Here is a 24,180-nt window from a genome sequence, read left to right on the forward strand (position 1 = left end):
TAAGCGTGGTCACACCTTATTGGACAATGCTGGTAGTCTACCATGTGACCAACTTGAATAGAGTGAAAAACTTGAAAAGAACACCAACTAGACTGGTGTTAAGCCTCAACCCTCTGATTGTGTTGTCAGTGTGGAATGATGCTTCACTCAGAAAAATCCGATCTCTGAGAAGACAATATAGAGATGCACAGTGAGTGAAAGTACTTTTAAAGCTCTGGGTTTCTGATTGGTTTACTAGCCAGTTTTGCCAAGCTGCCACATATGGGCCCCTGAACAAGGCCCTTAACCCTATCTGCTTCGGTGGTGCCAAATCATGGCTGACCCTGCGCTCTGATTCCAACTTCCTCAAATCGTTGGGATAAAACATCGCTCTTGTGAAGTATCAAGGATTCATCCTGAGCCTATTGTACTTAGAACCCAAGTCCAATTTCTTGGGTTCTGATCTAAACACATTCCAGTGCATTGACTAACGAATCCCAAACGTAGGGACCAATTTATGGATTTAACAAGAATTCTTAATAGTCATCCTGATTAGCAATTAGAAACATTTCTTGTTGGACTCTGCTTATGAAAAACATTTACCACAATGGTCTAATGGTTTAGCACATCACAGCAGGTCAATAGAAACCCTATTCATGCGGGTTATAAAGCGGTAATAAAGTCAGAATGTGTACGTTTAGCGCCTATAAGAGATGGAATGAGGGAAAAACCTCGAGAGGAACCTGACTGTAAATGGATCCCGTCCTAATCTGGGTGGCACCGAATGTCTGATCATTATAGTTCCATCATTGTTGAGGTGTTCAGTGATTGCGCTTGAATGCAGAACTAGTCATGAATGTTGCTCAGTAACTTCATGGATCTTTAGTGAGTTCATGTGGAACCATCCTCAGCTGCACAGGGGTCTCCAGCCACAGGTAGGGCATCAGGATAAATCAGGCAGATCTGAAGAGAGAAGAAAGAGACAGAATTGTACTGAGACCTGAGTCATTGCTTTAGAATAAATACCGTATCCGTATCATAGTACTGCATCTTGGCTTCGTGTCACTAAACTATATATGGAGGATGATTAGCTAAAATACGCCGCCTTGTGGCCACTGAAAGCAAATGATCCCCCCCCCTTTAACCAGTCTAAACACACTAAAAAAAAATTGATGAGTTGGGGCTGGATGAAGAAGTGGAAAAGTGAAGGGCTGAGAAAAGATAGTGATTTTTTTTTTCTCCTCCTCTTCCCATAACTTTCTTACTTAATTGATCCTCAGGGATCCTCCAGGAGCCGCGCGCCTTTAATTGGCTCTCGAGCTCAACTCGGGCAAACAATTAAATCACCGAAAGCTCGCGGACAGCCTTTTTATTTAACACACACACACACACACACACGCACGCACGCACGCGCACGCACACAGAAAAGTAGACCCGAAGCAGCAAAACTAAAGTGAAGAAAGAAGACGCTTCGTGACACGTTTTTTTTTTCTCTCCACTTCAGCAACCTGTTTCTTCTTCTTCAAAAAAAAAAATAAATAAAAAATAGACGTTTCTGGCGTCCGCCCCTTCCTCGCGCACTCACTCGTGTGCGCGCACACACACACACACACGCACACACACGCAAACACTCACCCTGTGGCCAACGGAGCGGTAACACAGTCGCTCCTTTAGACTCGCAGAGAATCCTAACATCTGGAGAGTCGTAACGGGCGCGCGCGTGCTGCGTTAAGTAACACCGGAGACAAAAGCGCGAGCGCAGAAAGAAGATCCAAAGGCTTTAATAAAATTACGGGTTATAATTTTTCTCTTTTATGAAAAACCAGGAAGAAAAGCTCACCGATTCCCGGAGCTGCTGTGATGTGGATGTGACTGTTTTTTTTTTTTGGAGATATTTCTAATACAAAAAAAAAAAAACCTTAAAACAAATAAAAATAAATAATCTCGGAATCTGGGTTTCCTTATTTTTCCCCTCCAGTCGAGCGCGTGCATTGGAGAGTCTGAAGGTGCGCTGGAGTCTGCACGAGCCAGGATATATTTTTTAGTTTCTCTTCACTGCTTGGTTTTGCTCTTGAAAGTGGATTTATTAGCCATTATTAGTATTTATTATTATTATTATTATTATTATTACTATTATTAACATTGCAATTATCATTTGCATTTTCCTCGCGTGCTCTCGTCAAATCCGATTTGCACACGGAGTAAACCGGAGGCGTCGCGCGCAGCTTCCACATCAGAAAAAGGTAAGACTTGTTCATGTTCATTCTCTTTGTATGGTTCAAGTTGCAAAAAAAGAAAAACAAATAAAGACAATCACGGAGGTGTTGTTTTTTTTTTTTTTTTTGCATGCACAATGAAGCAAAAAGAAGAAAGTCTGCAAAAAAAAAAAAGACTGGGGATGCATCATCTGACAAAGCTCGCGCGCAAAAGGCGGAATGATCAGAGTTTAATGTAGATGTATACAAATTACATATACGTTTAATTTCCGTTTCGCGCGCCGTGCCCACTTCTGATCTCACGCGGGGTGCCCGAGAGAACGGATGGGACGAGGCGAGACACTCTGTCCTAAAGCGCGCGACTGAAGCGATGACTTTCGGAGTTTTGCTCTCCAAATGGAGCTGCACTCCATGCACGTGCTTACTGTTATATCTGTATGTAATTATCAATTTATGCATTGATGCTTTATTACAAAAAAAAATACACATGACTGAAGATATGTATTTTTTTTTGGTTCGTTCATGCGCCAACTTTGGCATCCGTGCCATTTCCCTAATGCGCGAGCCCGTGCACCAATTTCATAAGCAATCACTATTTAGTCAATCCGGTCCCCGGTTACTGACCGCCTCCGTAATCTTTGAGATAATCCACGCATTCGGGGTATGCACGAACCCACCCTTAAGATCTGCGGATAAAACCCGTTAACCTCTGCGGTATCAAACTCTTGACAGCGCGAGCTCTGTACTGTATTTGCGCGCGTGCATGCGTGCCTCTCACTCTTTGTGTGCTATTGTGGCTCTCCGCAGGTGATGAGGCATCGCGGCTGAACATGGAGCTTCTCTGGATTGTATTCTTCTCCGTGCTGCAGCGCTTCACACGAGCGCAGGGGGTTTACGGTAAGAACTTTGAAGGAACGCCTGAGGCGCGAGCGCGAGCACGCACGCGCGCGCGCACGAACGATTATTAGAAAAATTGCAGAACGCGCGCGAAGGGCCGTGCGATGCGAGCGAGATGAAGTGCGTTGCCTGGGGGAAGCGATTTGAAGTATCGCATAGTTTTTGTTGTTGTTGCACACTGCATGCAACAGTGTATCATGCAATGCTTTTAATAAGAAACTTTGACAAGTTGCACCGGAAGTGTCGCGAGTCGCACAGCTGTAATTAATCCATGTAATTAAAGCATCTAAACCAACCGACTAATGGTAAACCAAAGTTTTCACTCAGTGCAAATTGGAGATAAAACCTAAGCGAAGAGCGCGCACGGTGAGAAGTTTTGTAGGTATGTGTGTGTTTGTACGCGTGTGCATACAGAAATCAGTGTAAAGTCCAGCAGAGAAGATCTGGAATGATCAGAATCAATGCATAGACTTACCGGGTTTCCAGAACTTTAAATTGCAGTTTTTGAGCTCAAAAGCTTATTTTTTTCTCTCCGAGCCTGCAGGTGCATGACATTCAGTTCATGCTGTACAACCAGGACAGGACTTTCAAAGTAGGAACCTGGTGAAAACTTTCTGAGACCTGCTTGAAGGCTTGAATAAAATCCATATCCAGAGTATGGCAAGACACACAAAACCAATCTAAGAAGCAGCTGTAGAGCAGATTTCAAGTAAATCCCAGAGAATAACTATATGACAGCCATCATTGTGCCATGACTGCATGACTGCTGTATATCGATTTTAATTAGGACGTGTATTATAAAGCAACATTTTTTAATATTGACAACAAATAGCCATGATGCAAGGAGTGTCAGCGCCACCTGCGTGAAATCCCCCTGGTGTCACTTCAAGTACGAACTGTAGGACGTGAGTGTATTGTAACTGCCATATTACTGTATTACTGAAACGCCAACACTGACGTAAGCATTCGATCGTTTTCCTTTTCTCATCAGCCCTAATCTGAACGTAATGTCATTTAACTGACATCTGCCAACTTCTCAGATTTGGATCCCCTAATCTGTGCATGTGCAGTAAATGATGCAGTTGGTGGTGGTTTGATGAAGGATGTACACATCCACATGTGATCGTGCATTAAATTGAGCGTTTCTGCCGGTTTATGATCGTTCGAAGAGGACGGATGGTGTTAACAGCCTTTTCCGATCTCAGCTGGGGATTAATAAAGTGCTGCCCCGTAATTTGCTTCTTAATTAATCAAGTAATTGCCCTCTAATGAGCCTAGTGGGCATTACTGCTCCCAAATGGTTAGGTCACGCATCCATCAGCCTGGGGGACGAACTCAAATGTCCTTGTCTGAGAAGCCGTTAGATAAGTAGTGAGAAAAAGAGAGAAGTACAGGCAAGTTGTTATTGAGACTCTGTGATGCTGGATTGGGTATTTCGCTGCCATGTTTTGAGTCCATGGTCGCTGCAAATCAGTGCGAGACTCTTTTGCATGTTCACATCTGCCCTACTGTTCTGATGAGAGTCACCTCTACCGGGAAGACTCTACCACCCCCGCAATCCCCCCCCAATCCCACCCCAGGGTTGCTGATATAAATCTTATCCTGTAGCCTTCACTGTCACCATCCTTCAGCCCAATTGAGAAGCGACAGCAGATTTCAGACACCACTCATGACCACCATCATTAAACACACGAGCTGAAGGAAATATATCGTTTGAGAATGCCGTCCATTTCTCCTGTACAGGTCCAGAGATGTGTCGAGTCTTTGTTTAAGGTGTATCGATATATTTAATGTTAGATGTTCAGCAGTGCAATGCTGCGATTCACAGCTCAGGATTTGGGATTCCATTCTGAATTTTGGTCTCGATTTACACTCCCTGTCTGTGTGTTAATTTCCTCTGGTTTCCATAAAAAAAACGTGATTGGCTTAATTGCCCCTTTTTGATGTTTTTTTTCTTCACTTCCCTTTCTGCGTCGTCGGTATGCCGTCTTTAAAAGGAAGTACGGAAACGAGGAAGAGGAAAGGACGGGAGGAACCGAGAGAACCGTATTCAACATTGGTTATTAGAACGTCGGTCATTAAAACTGTATTGAATTCGAAGCACACATTTCGCAGGTGTCGTAACTGTTAGCTTGAGATGTTTCATGCTGTTTTTGTGGAAGTCGTGGTGCGTTGAGATTCAGAAAAGCCTCTTCTTTAGTATTCCAGGATCTGAGCGCTGAGATCGCAGGGATCAACTGATTCCCAGCTAACGTGCTGAAGGTCGTCAGAATTATTTTTTAGAATCGTAGATCCATTTTCTGCATTCAGGAAGTTGTGTGTGTGTGGATTTCTGGGATGGTCTCATCAAGCCACTTATCACCTGAGTGGTGTTAATGTACATAAAGCATTGGATATTGGTTCTGAAGATCATGAGTTCAAATCCCAGCTATACTAAGCTGTCACTCTAGGGGCCCCTGAGCAAGGCCCTTAAAAGTAAGTCGCTCTGGATAAGAGCGTCTGCCAAATACAATAAATGTCAACGTGAAACGTCAACTTCCTGTCCATTTCTGTCATCTTCATGCATGATCTTAGAACGCCGTCCTGTACAACGTGCAACAATCACATGCTGTACCACATTTTCTGTCTCAGCCACGGACATTAAAATGCGTCCCTTTTATATTCCCGTCTTGTTTACAAGCTAATTGCATGTTCCCAGAGACATGTCGTGACACTACACACTACACAGCCGTCTGCTTTACCTGTTCTCGATTGACCTTTACGCTTTTTTTTTTCCTTCTTAATCATCAGCATGCGCTTTCACAGGAGAAGAATTATCAAAGCCACCAGGGAAATAAATGAGTTGTGGAGGAAAAAAAAAAAAGAGTTCATTAATTAACAGACATCCACAATTAAAGTTTTGCATTCTTTTTATTGTGTATTTTTTGAATATGACTTTGGTAGGAGGACGCGTTTGCAGAAGCATTTTTTTTTTCGGTCTGCATAAATAACAACGGGAAATATTTATTTCTTTATTATCACAGTTGGCGATTTTTTTTTTTTCTCCGTACGTTTAGGTTTTGTGCGTTTTGCTTCCTCTTTGTGCAGCCAGTGCACCTCACTGATTCTTGTCCACATGACTGTTTTTGAATTTCGAATCTTCTTCATTGGCGAGTATTATGGTTTGCACGTACGAGGGATTTGACATGGTGAGCTGGTGCTGTGAAAATATCACAAAAAAACCTCGGAAAATTAAATAAGAAATAAAGATAACTAGACACTTCAGTTCAAATAATATTGCAATGATGTTTCCCGAATAAGTTCAAAGTGCACGATTGCATTCCCAGGTCACATGCTGGATGAAGGATGTACTGTATACTGTAGCCAATACTGGAGGCTTATTTGTATTTTTAATTAGGGGTGTACGAAAATATTGACACTTTACAGTATCGATTCTCAAAATTGCAATATCGATATAACAAAAAACAACAACACAAGACTCATGTTCGTTTTAAGTTTATTTCCTGACCGCTTTACATTTAGCAGTCTTCTTATCTCTGAACTTAAACAGTGACAACTAAACTGCACAGCACTAATGCTAGCGTTAATATCCGCCTGTTGCCATGGGGCGCTAGTGTAAAAACGATTAGCGGTATACCTTGAATGATCGCAGCGTTGACTGACGTGCGCCGACGGCAATATGTTATGTCTGTGTGCGTTTGTTTTTTTTAGGCGTAAACGTGTTAAAACGGCATTAAAAACCTGCGCTCTTCCACGCGCACTCTGCCACATTGTTATAAACGGACGAAGCTTAAGTCGTGGCTTAAAGAAGTACGTACATAAACCGAACTTTCTTACTCTTTAATTATTTGCCTGCCTATGATTGTATCTATTAGATGTAAAACACTAGTTAGTCATGCTTCTACTACTGGCCTAATACTAATCTAATACTAATAATATAATACAATCGTCATAATGAACATTTAGATTATATTAGGTGTCTTTAACGACTATGTGCACATGTTTTTGCACATATTTTAGATGTAATTATTGCGTACGATGGTGTGTTCTTAATGACAAATCTCCTCAAATCATATCCTATTCCTTAATATAAGAAATATCCCAAAATATCGCATCGCTTACAGTATCGCAATGTAACTCAAAATATCGTATCGTTACACCGGTACCGTGATGAAGAACATACCACCGGATTCTTGCTGTATTCACGTGTCTGAGCTGATCAGGATTTTGGTTGTGGTTGATGTTAACCATTAACCATTGTATAGCTGAACAGTTGAGTGGTTGATTCCTGCATGTTCTCCTGTGGGTTTCCATCGACCAGCAACAAAAACCTGAACGTTAATTGGAAACTATATATTTCCCGCAGGCACGACGATGTGATGGGTGTAAATTCTGCATCACACAAAGTTTTCCCTCAGTGAGGGTTTGATCAGGAAAAGCATGAATGACTGATACAGTATGAGTTGTAGCTTGTGATTTTTAGAGTCTGACCCGAGTTCATTTGAGCTTCCGTTTTTGTGCATCTTTCCTTAAAACCATGCTCTTATATCTCTTGCTTTTTCTTTTTTGAAGGCGGAACAAACATTCCAAAGCAGTTCTTTCAAGTTGGCTAACCTTTTAAAAGAAGGTTAGCTGGAGAAAGGCCACTGCTGAGGTTGTAGCTAGTGATGAGTGGTTACCTACAAGAGCTGACCTTTTTCATTGAACTCTGGTTAAAGCGAATCCTTTCTTGCGGTTCAGAGCAGCTGGCATTGTGGAACGGAATAGCAGTGCATGTGTGTGTGTGTGTGTGTGTGTGTGTGTGTGTGTGTGTGTGTGTGTGTAAAGGGCTGCGTCCAAGAACAGTTGGCATGCTATGACTAATGTATGAGGACGACGGAGGCACATAAACTATACCAAGATCTTTTTCTCTCAATTTCCCACTTAATTCCCAGCCGTTCATTTCGCGTCCTCGTTAATTACTAACTCCATGCCACGATCTTTCTCCATTACGCTTGCCCTTATATCTCATCATCCTTTTCCCCTCCATTCTGCCCTGTTTCCATTTCACCCTCTTGCTCTCCTGCTGCTGGAAGGACAGCATGTGCTTGCTATGTTCTCTATCACAGGTGGGATATAATATTTTCAGATGCCTTTATTATTGACCGAAAACCATAGGGAAGCACCGCGCTGCTTTCAGCTGTGGACTGACAGAAAGCAGGTTTCCACTACACCAGGCTTCAATTACTCTCTGTAATTTAAAACAGCCAAAAAGTTGATGAGCTGGAACACTCTTACCTCCGCTGCGGCGCTCTTCTGGATCGTTCTGCGTGGTTTTGCTCAATAACGCCGGCATGGATTGACAGGTTAAATTTGAAACCTGTTCACGTCTCATGATGCTTCGCGTATGCTGGATATTGACATCTGTAACGGTAGAATTGTTGGCCACATGTGCTCTTCCATCTAGAACCCTTAAGGTTTCCCTGTAGAACCCTACCACAGAGGCTTTCACGTTCTTGGGGTTAAGGGTGGAATAAGTACCGAGAGATTGAGTAAATTGAGAAAAATGAGTAAAATGAGAAATGTATTAATTTGAACATACTCAAGGAACAAGGCAATATTTTTGACTGAGCAAATATCTAGAAATTTGATTGTGACTGGATGTAGGTAGCATTTTAATTCCTGTTTAAAAATCATGTTGGCAGCATTAGCATTGAAAACATTGCTAATTAGCAAACTAGCCAGAGTAAAGGGAAGTGGGAAGAATATAGGGAAGGCCAGCGGCTAAAATAACTTCTAATTGAAAGGTCATGTGTTCAAACCCTGGCACAACCAAGCTTCCACTTCAGGGCCCTTAGAACAAGGTTAACCTTAAACTGCTCAGTTGTATAAAATGACCAAATGTAAGTCACTCTGAATAAGGGCTTCTTTAAAATGCTATACATTTAAATGTAATGGGTAAGAAGTCTTCTTCTTCTTCTTTCTACTTCTCCCATTAGGGGGCGCCACAGCGGGTCATCCGTCTCCATACCCCCCTGTCCTCTACATCTGCCTTTTTCAAACCAACTACCTGCATGTCTTTCTTCACCACATCCATAAACCTCCACCTTGATCTTCCTCTTTTCCTCCTTCCTGGTGGCTCCATCCCCAGCATTCTTCTACTGATATATCCCATGTCCAAACCATCTCAATCACACCTCCCTCACCTTGTCTCCAAAACGTCCTACATGCACTGCCCCTCTAATAAACTCATTTCTAATCCTGTCCATCGTCGTCACTCCCAACAAAAACATCTTCATCTCCGCTACCTCCAGCTCCACCTCCTGTCTTTTACTTAATGCCACTGTAAGAAGTATGTTTGCATAATAGAAATAGACGTGAGTAACTATAGATATTCGAAATTGTAGAGTAGCGAAGTACAGTACTTTGCATCCCTTTTGAAAAACCTCCATGCAGATTCTATTGAGAAAAATAAAACCACTAACCCGCCAAAGAACTCTCTTTATTTTATTTTATTTTTTAAGCACATATAAGGATTAGAGACAGTGGCATTGAGTAAAAGACAGGAGGTGGAGCTGGAGGTAGCAGAGCTGAAGATATTAAGGTTTTCGTTGGGAGTGACGACGATGGACAAGATTAGAAATGAGTTTATTAGAGGGACAGCGCATGTAGGACGTTTTGGTGACAAGGTGAGGGAGGTGTGATTGAGATGGTTTGGACATGTGCAGAGGAGGGACATGGGGTATATCAGTAGGATAATGCTGAGGATGGAGCCACCAGGAATTAGGAAAAGAGGAAGGCCAAGGAGAAGGTTCATGGATGTGGTGAGGGAAGACATGCAGGTAGTTGGTGTGAAATAGGCAGATGTTAGCATTACTAGCGTCCCCATTTAAAAACAGGTTGAGTTAGTGTTTGTGACTAGTTCGTGATGCGCTGAAGTGGCTAAGCTACATTACTGTACGATTTACTACATGATTAGTCATCAAAATTTGAAGCTCTGAAAATGTTTTTAGGTGTATTTAAGTTGAAAGCTACACCACGAGTGGCACAAATCTGCCTTTTTGGAACTTGAGGAACGATTCTATGGTCTACGAAATAACGTTTGCACATGAAGCCTTCTGCGTGGACTGTCCTATAGCCAATGATCGTTTGGATTTTATTAAGTGCAGTAAAATGAGAGGCGCTAGATCGCTTTTCGACCAGCCCAAACCTGTGAGGTGAGAGACAGCAGATATGATGGTGTGTGTGTGTGTGTGTGTGTGTGTGTGTGTGTGTGTGAGAGGTGTTGCTTTCAAATGAGTGTTTTGATGCATTTCTCCTGCAGAGGACACTTATATTCAGCAGGGAAATGCACACAGATGTCTTTGAGAACCCAAGCCTTGGGCACTTTCCATGCTCCTGTGTTGTTTTCTGCTTCACAATGCTACAGAGAAGAATGCTGCGTTTTGCATGATTAAGCATAATCAATACTTTATGTCGTTTTTTTTAAATGAGGAATACGGTATCGATGTCCCACTACAGATTTGCTTATAAAGAAGCCTGCATACATTTCTTTCATAATCCCTTGAGTATCAAAATGATTTGGATGAAACCACTTGTTCATGTTCTGGATTCTTCTATTCTTTTTTTTTTTCCATGTGTTTCAGTCTTGCTGCTCGATTCAGTATCAACACAACCTGTTCCAATGCTGCCTGCATTATTAATGCTTTTCTGTCACATTTTTCTTTTTTCTTTAAAGCTAGAACTGGGGCATGGGTGTAGACCAGACATAGGAACGTCAGTTCAGATTTAATTTTTCATCACACTTGAGATAACAGTGTGTGAAATAAAGTCAGGGCTTTGACTCGTGATCTTTGCTCAAATTCCCGGCTGGTCTCTAACGCGTGTTCGCATTGTATAAACATGGGGTTAGCGTCGAAACACATGGAGACAGATCTGAGTCTGATCTGCATAAAATTTGATGCTAAGATTGTGCTGCTAAATGATTCACTTAAGGGAAGGAGTCGACGTGTGGGGGAATTTAAAAGCCCTATTTATGTCGCTGCAAACTTTGTCTGTCTCTAATAAGTAGATGCCGCAAACATCCCGAACCGTCTAGAGACGTACCAGTGCTAATTGGATCCCACTTCATGTGGAGTTTGGACACTGGATCTCCTTGAGTGTTTAAATGCTCTGGCATGGAGAAGCTGCTGTTGGATCTGTGATGAAAGCAAATGTTGATCTAACGCAAATGAGTTGCTCAGTAGCTGCTGGTTCCATAACGTCAACTGACTGTATAAGACTGTAGAAAGAACATTACTCATAATCTTACACTCCAGTGCTCATGTTAGTTCTCACTCTCTGGTGTTTTGTATTGTTTTAAAGACTATAATCACACTCTTGATGTCACCCAAATGAGGATGGGTTCACCTTTTGAGTCTGGTTCCTCTCAAGGTTTCTTCCTCATAACATCTAAGGGAGTTTTTCCTTGCCACAGTCACCACGGCTGCTCATTAGGGATAAATCGGCTAGCTAATGGCAAACCGTGCAGGGTTCCACAGGTTGCAGATGATAAATCGGATCAGGCATGTTTATCGATCTTTAGTGTCTCAAATGTTGCTGATAATGATCAGGGTGTCTGAAGTCTTTATGTGTCTTCAGGAAACGGTGTTATGTTGATTGGGTCTTGAAGTCAAATACTGTCCACATACTGTCTTTTAAAATGGCTTATAGTTTTCCTATTTGGCCAATTTTATATTATTTTGTATTACATTATAACTATCCTCAAACAAGTGGATCATTGCTGTGTACTTCATACCCAAGTAATGTAATGAGACTACACAAGGTTTGTTGCTTTTGACCAGTATGTCGGCGAGAGATGGCGAAGGTGTTGATTATTAAGGAGATGCGCAGCAGGAAACTGGGCCAGCAGTCGTGCACATTCTCACTGCGTCTATAAAACGATCCAGATTAAGACAGTTACTAGCTCGTAGCGTGCCGTGCCAAAAAAGGTGAAACATGGATTTTTTTCAATATCCAGATATAAAACAGATAGAAATCTATGACGGCGTGTATAATTAATAAATGTGACATCATAGGTTCTGGTGGTTGACCCTAATGTGTGATCCTTATCTGACTTTGTGACCTGTTTTGCCCTTTTTTTTAAATTGGTCTGAGATCATGTACAGATATGAGAGATTTTTGCCAGGGAAGTTGAGTTCATAAAGCATAAAGTGCTTATTTTCGGTGTCATTTTCTGTTCATTCTGATGTGAATTGAATCATTTTAATCAGTTGAGTGAAATTTGTATATGAATTTCCTTAAAACTTTGTCCACTCAAAGGTTTTTTTTTTTCCCGGAACCACATTTATTTTTTTTTTTATCTGGGATTGCACAAATTTATAGAATATAAATTGCACATCACAACAAAAAATTTAATCTCCATCATTCTAAGATCCCAAATATGTGTGTGTTTGTATTCACATTTAAACTGGAATTAGGAGTGGCCTAAACCCGAAGGGTTCTAAGAGGTGGTATTAAAATGGTTTGAGACTCACTTTGTTTACAAGAAAGTACTTTATTTATCTACATTTACACACTATCACGTGAAACATAGTCCCCTTGACAGCAATACGGCGATCCCAGTGTTCCTGCACACCGGAATGTGTCCTGGAAACCTTTTTTTCTAAGCGTGTTAAGCATCTTTGGCGATTCCCGCTGGATCTCTGCAACAGTGTCAAAACAGTGACCTTTAAACCGGATCTTCATCTTCAGGCTGAGGCCGAAGTCCGCAGAAGCCAAATCTGGCGAGTAGGGTGGGTGCGGAAATGAGATCATGTGGATTGTTCTCCGACGATCATCTTGCACAAGTTCTATGTCAAAATGTGTGTCACGTCAAACGTCTCTGTGCGGATTTGCCCAGTTTCAGGAAAAATTTCACGTTTGCTTTTTGTTTTAACTTGTTGTCCATGATGGAATCGAAGACGCGGTAATTCACGTGGTCAGAACAGCACCAGTTGGCACCAATAGTCTCAACACTTTTTGATTTATTATTACTTATTTGTATTCACACTTAAACCTGAATTAGGATTGGCCTGAACCTGAAGGGTTTTTTGGAAATCTTTTGAAAATTTTTTGGAAATTTCTGTCAGTCCTTTTTTGGAAATTTTGGAAATCCATATTTGGTTGCTTGATCTGACTGCCTGATGTTGAATGTTCATGGCAGCCATCTTGCATAGTTGTCCAGTACAATTTGTCAGTTTGGAAGAACTTACCGACAGGTGATTTCTCCTTTCCAAACTCTCTGACTCATTTGTATAAAAAAATGAAGGAGGCAGATCATACCGTTTAAGAAGAAAACCATCATTTTCTGTGCATTATTCACTCACATTTATGAGTGTCTGATGAATATCTGAACACCATTTGAAGTCGGTGACGGCGAGAAAAAAAGCTTCAGGACAGAACCTCACGGCCACTTCCACCAGCGCTGACTGATGCCTTTGTTGCCTATTTCCCATCGTATTGATTTCATCGCATGTATTCTTTTTAAGAGGTTTGAGCGATTACACTCCGTCCACGCATTTAGAGCAAGGTTTATTTTCGTGTGGGTAATGGAGAGACGATTTTGCCAATAATCGCCTTTAGATGTGGACTCTCGAAATATGCGTGCGCAACGGATTATAGTAGATACAAAGCATGCAGCACACGGTATTCCTGAGTGCTCCTCGTCTAAAAAATCCGAATTAAATTTCTGCTCTAAATCGGCTGTTTTCCTGGTAATAGAAGAGCAAGAGCAGCTTGTTAGATCCCTGATTGCTTTCGAAGTACCACACAGGACCCCGGGTTTCAGTGCCCATTTTGATTGCACTGATGTTTATGTAATTGGATGCCTTCCTGCCATTTATTGTGGAAGCTTTTTGCTTTTTCATGCCCTCCCACATGCTGCTGAGTCAGACGAACTCTCCGTTTACACTCCGGTGGTGCAACTCGCACACATCGGAGGCTTCTAGGCGAATCAAATCCCCCAGAGTAATGAATAATGACTAATACCGTACGTTTATATTAGAAAAAAAATCTCTGTAAGAAGCAGGGTGATCACAAACAAGGCTTCTGGCAGAGGCTGACTCATTTTCACTCATAATAGAATTAATATAAAGCTTCTGTGGGCATAAACCCTTTGTCCCCGATCGCTTAGTCGAAGTTTCTTTGACACTTTAGAGACATAAAAGTCTCTCAAGATTTCTAAAAAAACAGCCTGTGTCAGACATGTTCGTAAACATGACATGGTCATGTACCCAGACTAGACACGGTATGCAAATACTCAAAGCAAGTGGGAGTGCGGAATCAGAATTATGTTTATACAAGGGATTGCAGTCATGGTTTTCCTGGTGCTATAAAAATATAAAAAAACCTATGACAATAAAATTGTAAAGAAATATAAATGTTAAAGGCATTAACTATACAATTGGTGCAGGGTATGTAAAAGTGAGACAGTACAAAAATTATATTTTCCAAATAAGTCCAAGGTTTGCAGGTTTGCAATATGGACGAAAGCCAAAAATTCAGCTTTATATTAATTCTATTACGAGTGTAACCGCTTTAGCCTCAGCCAGACATTTTGTCTAGTTTAAAAGAGAAAGCCCAGACTGGTTTAAGCTGGCAGGGCACTTAGATAATAGGAATAGGTGGAAGGTTGAGAGTTCATATGCCGGCCACACCAAGCTGCCACTCTTGGGCCCCTGAGCAAGGCCCTCAACCCGATAGCTGCTCAATTATATGAATGAGGTAATTGCACGTTTCTCTCGATACAGGCGTCTGCAAAATATATATATAAATATAAATAAATATATATATAAATTTATATAAATAAACACTCGTTACAGCTGCGGTGAGCAGAGACGCATGTCAGAACAAAGCAACATTTTGCAGAAATCTTTTCAGCAAGTGATTACTCTCAAAAACAATTCCACAAGCTCCTCAATTTTCCTCAGAAATTCACATTTAAGTTGCTATTATTTATTGTTAGATGTTCCTTTCTTTTTTAATTCGCGAGACCCTTCGACCGAGCAAACATAGGTAAGAAAAAGAGGTATAATAACCACAGGATTACCAATTGGGAATATTTTATAGACCATATTTAGATTGTGATGGTAAACCATATTTACTAATTTAAGGTCTTCGTTGCTTGCTGTTGATTTGTATTTTGCAATATAGCAAAAGTCTGAAAACGATGACCAAAAAAAGGCATTATTCTATCTATATTATCTGAATCAGGAAGAAAACAGGAAATTGGTTCTGAAGTTTAATGCGCTGACTGGACATGTCACATGTGGCGGAGTTTTTGAAAACCTTAGTTGTTATTATTTGTGGACAGTGTAATCTTTTATTACTTTTTTATTTATTTCGCTATCCAGCAAAGCTCGTACATGTTTGGTCGGAAAATAAAAACGCTGAACGTGCGGTTAAAGGTGACAATTCGACCATCGACGTTGAAAAGCAATGTAAAAGATCAGTAAAGCTGTGTTTGGATGACACGATTTTACGACGTCCACCTAAACGATGGGGGGATTAAAATGTGAAGAAAGCAGAAGGTGCTATTGATCCCTGGAGCTCTTATCTGTGCAATGTAGCAATGGTCTGGTCATGACTAGCCATGTGTAGCAATTTCTAGCTCTGATGATTAATGATTATGTGACAAAAATGTACTAGCGAGTGAGATCATGGTTAAAGAAGCGTGCTAACGAGGCAACAGAAGGTTTGCTGAATGCAAAAGTGCAACAAGGGAAAAGAAATGTAGATGCGTACATATTAATCCAGACAGCAGTTGGTATTGAAGAGATGTTTAAGTAAATATAAAGAAATTACAGCTGGGATATTTTGTGCTGCAGTCAGGAATAATGTAATATCATGAATGTAGATTATGTAGGCCACCGTGTTATACCCTGTGTAGTGACCATACAGTGTATAACCTGATAGTGGACACCTGACCATAAGATCTGTATGTACTCTATGAACCTTCCTTTCCACATTTGTTCTCCATTTGCTGTTCTTATAACCTCCACTCTTCTAGGAAGATGTTCCACTGATTTTTGAGTGTACTTGTGGAAATTTGTGCTCATTCACTAGCGTTAGTAATGTCAGGTACTCAAGTAGGTGAGGTGGTCTCAAGAGAAATCAGTGTCCAATTGATCCCAAATGTGTTGGGTGAATTCTACAGCATCCTAAGACATTCTATACAATTGTGTGCATCCAACTTTGAGGTTTGTGGAAGAACCACATGACTGGAAAAGTCCGGTGTCCCAATACTGTGGTCCATATATTGGAGCTTGTCATAGCTGTATAAGAAATAATGTTTTTTTATTAGAAGATAAAGAGGTTTGATTGCTGTGTGTGTTGCTATTAAAACGCTTAGATAAACGTGAGGTAATTTTCAGTCTAGGCTAGAAAGATAAAGCCCGTCTGTCTTGTTGCGTGTTGCATCGTGGTCCTGTTGACATTATAACATTATGATATAACAACATTATGACTGGTGAATAACACTGATGAGCTCTTCATCATGGCACCTGGTAGTGGGTTTATTAGGCAGTAATTCAACATTTTGTCCTCAAAGTTGACGTGGTAGAAGCAGGAAAAATTTAAAAGGATTTGAGCGAGTTTGACCAAATGGGGCGTCTAGAGGACTGAGTCAGAACATCTCCAAAACTGCAGCTCTTGTGGATGTTCCTGGTCTGCAGCGGTCAGTATCTATCAAAAGTGCTCCAAGGAAGGAACAGTGGTGAACCGGCGGCAGGGTCGTGGGCGGCCGAGGCTCTTTGATGTAGCACACATTACTAAAGAACTTAATGATGTGAATGCTCGACGGGTCCGAACTGTTTTGGCAGCAAAAGGGGACCGTTACAGTATTAGGCAGGTGGTCATAATGTTGTGCCTGATACGTCTATATTTTTCTGCGCTGGAATTCCCTCTCCGCTTAACAATATACCCAACACAAGGGTAAAATCCCGTTTAACCTCCAGCCAGCATCTTGGTTTTACTCCGTTCACATTCGTAATTTATCAAATAGAGATGTCAGACGAAAAAAAAAAAATCCTGAAATTGCACATTGTATCTTGCTTTTTCTTTTTTCTTTTTTTTTTTTTTGGCTGCCCTTTTTGTGTGTGTGTGTGTGTGTGTGTGTGTGTGTGTGGGAGGGTTGATGCTCATGTGGATACACACACTGTGCAGGTGTTTCTGGTTTGTGTCTGAAGGCTGTTTCTTCGCTCGATCGCTGCTTCTTTTTTGTTTAACTTTGCTGTTGCTTTTTCCTCTCTAAAAACTCTATACAAACACCTTCCTCGCAACCATTTATCAATAAGGCCTGGCTATTGATTAGGCTTTGTTTGGTGTAATTTCAGCTTGCTGAATATGTGTGTGTATGTGTGTGTGTGTATTCAAGGCTGATAGGAGTCAGGCTATTATAATAGCTGTTTTAAAAACTTTAACCTGGTCTCAGTGAAGTGAAGATTGCAGTAAATCATATCCTGGGGCATTACAAACACACACACACACACACACACACACACACACACACACACACACACACACACACACACACAAATATTTATATATTTATATTTATATATTCACTCCCATCTAGGGGTAATTTCGAATCACCAATCCATCTACCAGTGGGTGGAAACTGAAGTACCTGGTAGAAACCCACACAGATACGAAGTTCATACGAAACTCCGCAGAGACAGTAACCCGAGCTCAGGACCGAAACAGGGACAACGCTTCCCGCTATGCCACCATGCCGCCCCAACTCGAGGTCCTGTTTCAGACACTTCACTCTTGTCTCCAGGGTTGATCTAAAAAAAATGGCTGCTATCCTTATCCCCTCATCCGGCAGGGATTTAAAATGACATGGGCAAGCGATCATTTTTCGAGGGGTTTGGAAACCAGCTTGGAAACACAGCGCCATGTTTCACTTCTTATAGCGAATGAAAACTGATTAACTTCATGGAAACCTGGAGGCTGAGTAATAAATTAATAAAGTAAAAGAAAAGCTCATGGCTGGATATAATGTGAGTTAATGTGAGAGTTTGGTGTCTGAAACATGTCGTTCTATATGCCTTCTACATGAAACTATATGCACTATGTTATGGTGTGATGTCTGATAATTCTACAGTTGCACCTTGAAAGATGTTGTTCCTGGTTGTTTAATGGTTTCCTCAGGTATTGGTGAGAAAACCCTTGGCTTAGCTAGCTAGATACAGTAATGCTAACAGGTGGTATCAAAAGGTTTTGAGACTAGCTTTGTTTACGAGAAAGTACTTTATTTATCTACACACAATCAGCTTTAAAAAAGTCTCCTTGCACAGTAATACAGCGTACCCAGTGTTCCTGGGAATCTTCTTTTCGAAGTGTATCAAGCACCTTTCGCGCCGCATCTCCGCAATTTTGCTAAAACGTACATTACCGCAATATGTCATATAAAAACGTCTCTGTGGCAGATTCGCCCAGTTTCACACAGAATTTCACAATTGCTCTTTGTTCTAACTTCCTCTCCATGATGAAATCACAGACGTGGAAACACACGTGTGTCAGAAAAGCACCAGTTCGCACCATTAATCTCGAAACTCGTACTTGTTTGCTGATGTTGGTGCATCTTGAAAGCTGCACTTGTGGGAAAATCAGTTAAATTCTTGAATGGTTTCTGTTCTAATTCGATTACTAATTACTTCTAAATGAACTACTGGTCACTAGTTAGCTTATTGCGTTGTGTGTGACTGCAAAATCATACCGATTAATGGTCTCTCGCATTATTAGCTGTTGCTTGTTTTATTACTATTGAGGATCGGTTGCATCAACAAGCGATAGCCATTGATCTCCATCGGTCATGCTTGTTTTCTCTTCTCTCTCCGCCTTAGCTGCGTTTAAACTGGTTAGCACTGCCGGCCTGCCATCTGGGACACACACACACATACACACACACACGCACACGCACACGCACACACCCACACACACACACACACACACACACACACACACACACACACACACACACTCACACTGCTAATTAAGTCAGAGAGACAGCAGTGAGCAGGTCGAGAGCTGAGCTTCATCGCTCGTGCATGACAAGGAGGGACTAATAATAATAATAATAATAATAATAAGTTTAATTATTTAATAATTATATTATTAATTAACCGAGCTCGTCTGGAAGCATGTTTATAAAAGCCGACACATTCGATCGAGTCTACGTTTAAATTTGCCAGATCTTGCAGACTATTTTCTGGCACATTTTTGAGCGATACCTCGTACAAGCGTGCTTCAGTGTTAATTCGCAGCGTTTATGCAAAATGAGTGAGGATTGGCAGGTCTGGTAATACAATATTATATAATATAATCAGATCATATTGTCACTGGAGCTGGTGTAATATCACGGTGTATCATGGATCTCATGTAAGATTGCATAGCGATGAAAACGTTGCATTATAGTGCAAGCCTGATATAAAATAGTCTTAATAATATAACAGTTTAGCTTGACCCGTATCCCATTGTGTATAGTATGAGAGTTATGCGATTTTCTTTCTTTCATTCTTTCTTCCTAGAACAGCATTCTAACCGCTCTAGCAATGTTACCTCTGACCTCGTGGCAGCAAACCTCGAACAGCTTCCAGAAATAATGAAAACACAGAACCAGCTTTACATCTCCGAAGCACATAAGAAATATTTCAACCTAAGCATATTTCATATGCGTTATGTCAACCTTCCAAGTTCCACAGGGAAACTATCAAAAGCCTATGCTGACCAGAGCACACATTTGGACCAGTGCCAAATGTCCTTTTGTATATACTGTAAATGTTGTCCTCATAGGAAACTATGATATATATGAGTTGTGCGTGCTTGAAACTCACAGGTGGAGGAACAAAGGATAAGAAATCAATGAAGAAAAAAAAAAAAGGAGTAACCTCCTTGGCCAGAGCTGCCCTCATGGTTCCAGTCGTCAGCGTGTTTTTTTTTAACCCTTCTGCCCTGGGCCTTGCAGTTGAACACAGTAGCCCCTCCTAAACTCCAGGTAATTGCAGTTCTGCTCTCCTTTCCTCCTCCCTCCAATTTTAATAATGCGCTTTCGCATCCGATCGGGGCACTTGTTCTCTCGTTCTGGCTCTCTTTTATTGCCTTTCCATCTCTCACAGTCTCTCGCTGTCTCCCTTTTCTCTTTTTCCTCTCCCTCCAACTCCCACTACTGACTTCCTAATTAGTCTTGCGTCCTGCTCTAGGCCTTGGCCCAGTTTCTTCAGACTCTTGGAAACTCTTTGGAGACAGTGTAAACAGACAACACACACACATACACACATATACACAAAAGGCTGTTGATGACTGTGGAAAGGCAAATAGTTGTGTCTTTAACAAAAGCAAGCCCCATCGGTTTTCTTTTGCGTTGTTAAATTAACTTTATGTTGTACATTTTGGGCTAAAAATCGTACATCGCACTGGACAATTTAGTTTTGTCATAGTCCAAAACGTTTGATTCAAGCCTAAAAAGGAAGTGGTAGCTCCCTAGATAGTGGTATCAAAGGAAGTGGTAGCTCAGACGTTAATCAGAAAGTCGTTGGTTTAAGCCCCAGTATCGCCAAGCTGCCACTCTTGGGCCCTTGAGCAAGGCACTTAACCCTCTGTGCTCCAGGGGGTGCTGTATCATGACATACCCTGAGCTCTGAGCCCTAGGATATGAAGAATATATATATAGGATCACTAGGATATGTGAAGGCAGGTTTTCACTATGCTATAACACCTGTAACAATTAAAAACCTCTTCTAAAGTCTAAGTGTTGCTACAACCCTCTTCTCGCTAGACTTATTTTCAACCTTCCCAAGTTCCCTCACCCCACCTCATTGCTGTGCTTCTTCCAACGACTTCCTGTTTTAAACACTGATGCTGACCTACAAAGCCAAAAAAACAAACCAGCACTCCTCTACCTCACAGCACTTATTTCATTCCATGCTGCACCACACTCTATCCAATGTTCTGCTACTGCACCACTGGTCGACCATCTCGTGGTACAAGGGAGAGATCAAATTGAGCCAAAGAAAGTCCTTCTGGCGGTTGGCCCTCGGATTTGCACCATTTCATCCCTATACAGTGTGGAATATCTTTCGGCTATGTGCATTGAGGATCGTTTTACCAAGGTTTTGAATTTTATTTTGATGGTACTGTAAAGGTTTACAGTTTCTAATCCCAGTCTACAACTTAAATTAAATGTAAGGATGTATATTCAGTATATTATTATAGTATACATTTATACCCAAATATCCCAAAGTGGTAAATGCAAGTCGCTAATAAAATCAGAGAGAGCTTCTTTCATTTCAGAAATGACCTAAGAATTTCCAGTTACAGAACAGATTACATTACTGCCCAACCCTAAAGGGTCCAGGAAGGCATGTTGCAATATCCAATTATCATAGAATGCTTAATCTTGTCATAAAGTAGGGCCCCGTATCATTGCCAGGTTTCTGGTTCCGATCAAAATGGTTGAAAAGGAGCCATGAAATTACTGAGCAACTTAAGAACTTCAAAGATGGATTTAGACTGTAATTAATATCCACAAATTACTACAATGGCTTTGGACCACAGGGTGCATTTAATCACAAATATCTGTACACATCAACAATAATAGAACTGTAATGAATGGACATTTGGTGCCACCCAGATGTGGATGGGTTTCACTTTTAAATCTGGTTCCTCTCTTCCTTATGCCATCTCAGGGATTTTACTTGCCACAGTCACCACTGGCTCGCTCATTAGGGACAAACTTATTCATTCTTTTATAACGGCTTTATTTCTGTAAAGCTGCTTTGAGACAATGTCCATTGTTAAAAGCGTTCTACAGAAAATATACAAAAATGAATTTAATAGATATTTTATAAATGTGCAAAAGAAACTTTATTTCCTCAGTGGTGTGTAGGTGATTACAAAAAAACTTAAAAAGCTACGGTTAAGACTTCACGGTCTGTACATTGCAAGTTAGTTTGAAATGATGGCGCGGCACGTCAACTCTCCTGAAAAGCTAAAAAACGTTAGCCAAACAATATCTAGCCTTTTTACATACCATCAAGTTGTTACACTGGAGATTCAGAGCACATGTGGGCAAATTAGCTAGATGATTTTTTAACACATAGAGGTTGTATTAGTGCTCAGTAACTAGGTTGATTTTACTCCGAGAGCCAGTCACTTGCCATGTCCAAACCACCTGCTAATGGTCATGTCAAATTGTTCCAATTATCAGCTCTGTGATTGCTGAATTGCCGAGTTTCTGTGATACAGCGTTTAATTTTATGATGCTGATCGTAGAGCTTAGCTGCAGCATGCACGCTTTCGATTCAGTGGCAAAACTGAAGCATTTGTGTTTTATTATTATTATTATTTTTTTTTTTTTTACAGCAAAAGCATTTAGCAGGTGCAAAGAACATTTGATAAGTGAATAGTGTTTTTAATTCTTGCAGTTTTTTGCTTTCTGTTTACTACTGAGGTATGCCATGCTGCTTTCTTTGCTTTGTTTGGTGTACAGTGAATGATCACAGAGCTATTCACAGCATTATATAAAACAAATTAACACTTTTCCTGCAGTATAATTTTGGACTGTAAACCTTTTATTAACCTGAAACATACGTACCATTTGAAATGAATACGATTTTGTGAACAGAGATCTAAGGTTGGGAGAGTGGTGGCTCCAGCGGTTAAGGTGCTGGGTTGCCGATCGGAAGGTCGGGGGTTCGAGCCCCGGTATCGCCAAGCTGCCATTCTTGGGCCCTTGAGCAAGGCCCTTAACCCTCTATGCTCCGGGGGTCCCTTACGAGGGAAATATCAAGGTCTGTGACGTTGGGCCGCCTTCCCGTGGGCTCACCACCTGCAGGAGGGACCGTAAGGGACGGTGCTGTGAGGATTGGGCAGCAGTCGAAGGCGGGGGCCTGCTTAGACTGCTGCCCCCGCGACCCGAATTACGGATAAGCGGGAGAAAATGAATGAATGAATGAATGAAGATCTAAGGTTAACATTCCAGGTGAGAATCCAAGAAGTATTCACATATTCATCACGCATCTACACATACACATGTCGAGATTTACACTTTTCACCTTGCACTTAAACTGGTAAGCCATAATGAATACTGATGGCTAATGATAGACTTTTGAGTAAATTTCACCCAGGGCTGTATGTTTTTTGTTTTTTTTTAAATCAGCATTATCTTTACCTAATGCCCTTCATAAGTCTCTCGAACTTCCAGCACCTTAAAATGCCTTACACTTTGCCTGCAGGGCATATGTAGCATTTGCACTCCGCCATTTACGTGCAAGGAGGTTTAGTTAAGAGGTGTGTGTGTGTGTGTGTGTGTGTGTGTGTGTGTGGCAGCAGGTGTGTGATGGGACTGACCGGATTTAGCCAGAGCGAGAGCATGTAGGGTTTTTATTGTCCTTCCAACCATATACAGTACACAGTGGAATGAACAACGTTCCCCCAGGACCAAGATGCGGGGGTGTGTGTGATCAGTCACAATGCTGGAGGTTTGTTGATGTAGTGTGTGGTGTAAATGTCCACGATGCAGGGTAGAGGGACCCTGATGATCTTCTCAACCGTCCTCGTTATCCGCTGTAGGCTGTCGCAATTGCGAAACGGTGCAATTCCCAAACCAAGCAGGATGCTCTGAGATGTTTTTACACATGCAGGGCCTTCAAAAGCTCAGGATGTCAGATTTAAAAGGACACAGTAGGTGTATTGTAGCAAATTGCAGTAGCACGACAACGTATCATTTTTTATAAAATTTTGTCATTTCAGGTTTTTTTTTTTTTTTTTTTTTACTATTTTTAATTTTGGAAGGAGTCTCCAGTGTCAGCAGCGTTCTATCGGTTAGTGGTGGTCAAATCGTAACAATGGAAGGCTGTTTTTGTACATTCTTAATCGATTTATTTCCATAAAGATGCTTCGGGGCAAAGTCTACCATTTAAAAAATGCTTTCGAAATCGAATGAAACGAATGAAATAGGATTTTCTATATCTTATTAACTTCCAGTGAGAAAGAGAGAGAGTCTGCTGAGGGAACGGGTGTTTATAGCTTCCCGAGCCTTACATTAAATGTAACTCTAAATAGATAA

At 41.2% G+C, this 24,180-nt stretch overlaps 1 protein-coding gene across 3 annotated transcripts in view; it reads left to right on the forward strand.

The window, feature by feature from the left end:
• The first annotated feature begins 1,533 nt into the window (after positions 1-1,533).
• The window catches only part of mdga1 (MAM domain containing glycosylphosphatidylinositol anchor 1), a 181,232-nt gene continuing 158,585 nt past the window's right edge, over positions 1,534-24,180 (forward strand). The window contains exons 1-2 of one of the 3 annotated variants that reach the window (XM_083540401.1): positions 1,534-2,222; positions 3,003-3,092. In XM_083540401.1, the coding sequence (XP_083396527.1) occupies positions 3,026-3,092 (67 nt within the window). In that variant the 5' untranslated portion in view covers positions 1,534-2,222; positions 3,003-3,025. Of the gene's footprint in view, positions 2,223-2,610; positions 2,631-3,002; positions 3,093-3,390; positions 3,475-24,180 lie in introns of those variants that run through there. The other 2 variants (XM_083540402.1, XM_083540403.1) reach the window with 2 other exon arrangements.

This window comes from Silurus aristotelis (assembly GCF_946808225.1).
Source record: "Silurus aristotelis genome assembly, chromosome: 4".
Lineage (NCBI taxonomy): Eukaryota > Metazoa > Chordata > Actinopteri > Siluriformes > Siluridae > Silurus > Silurus aristotelis.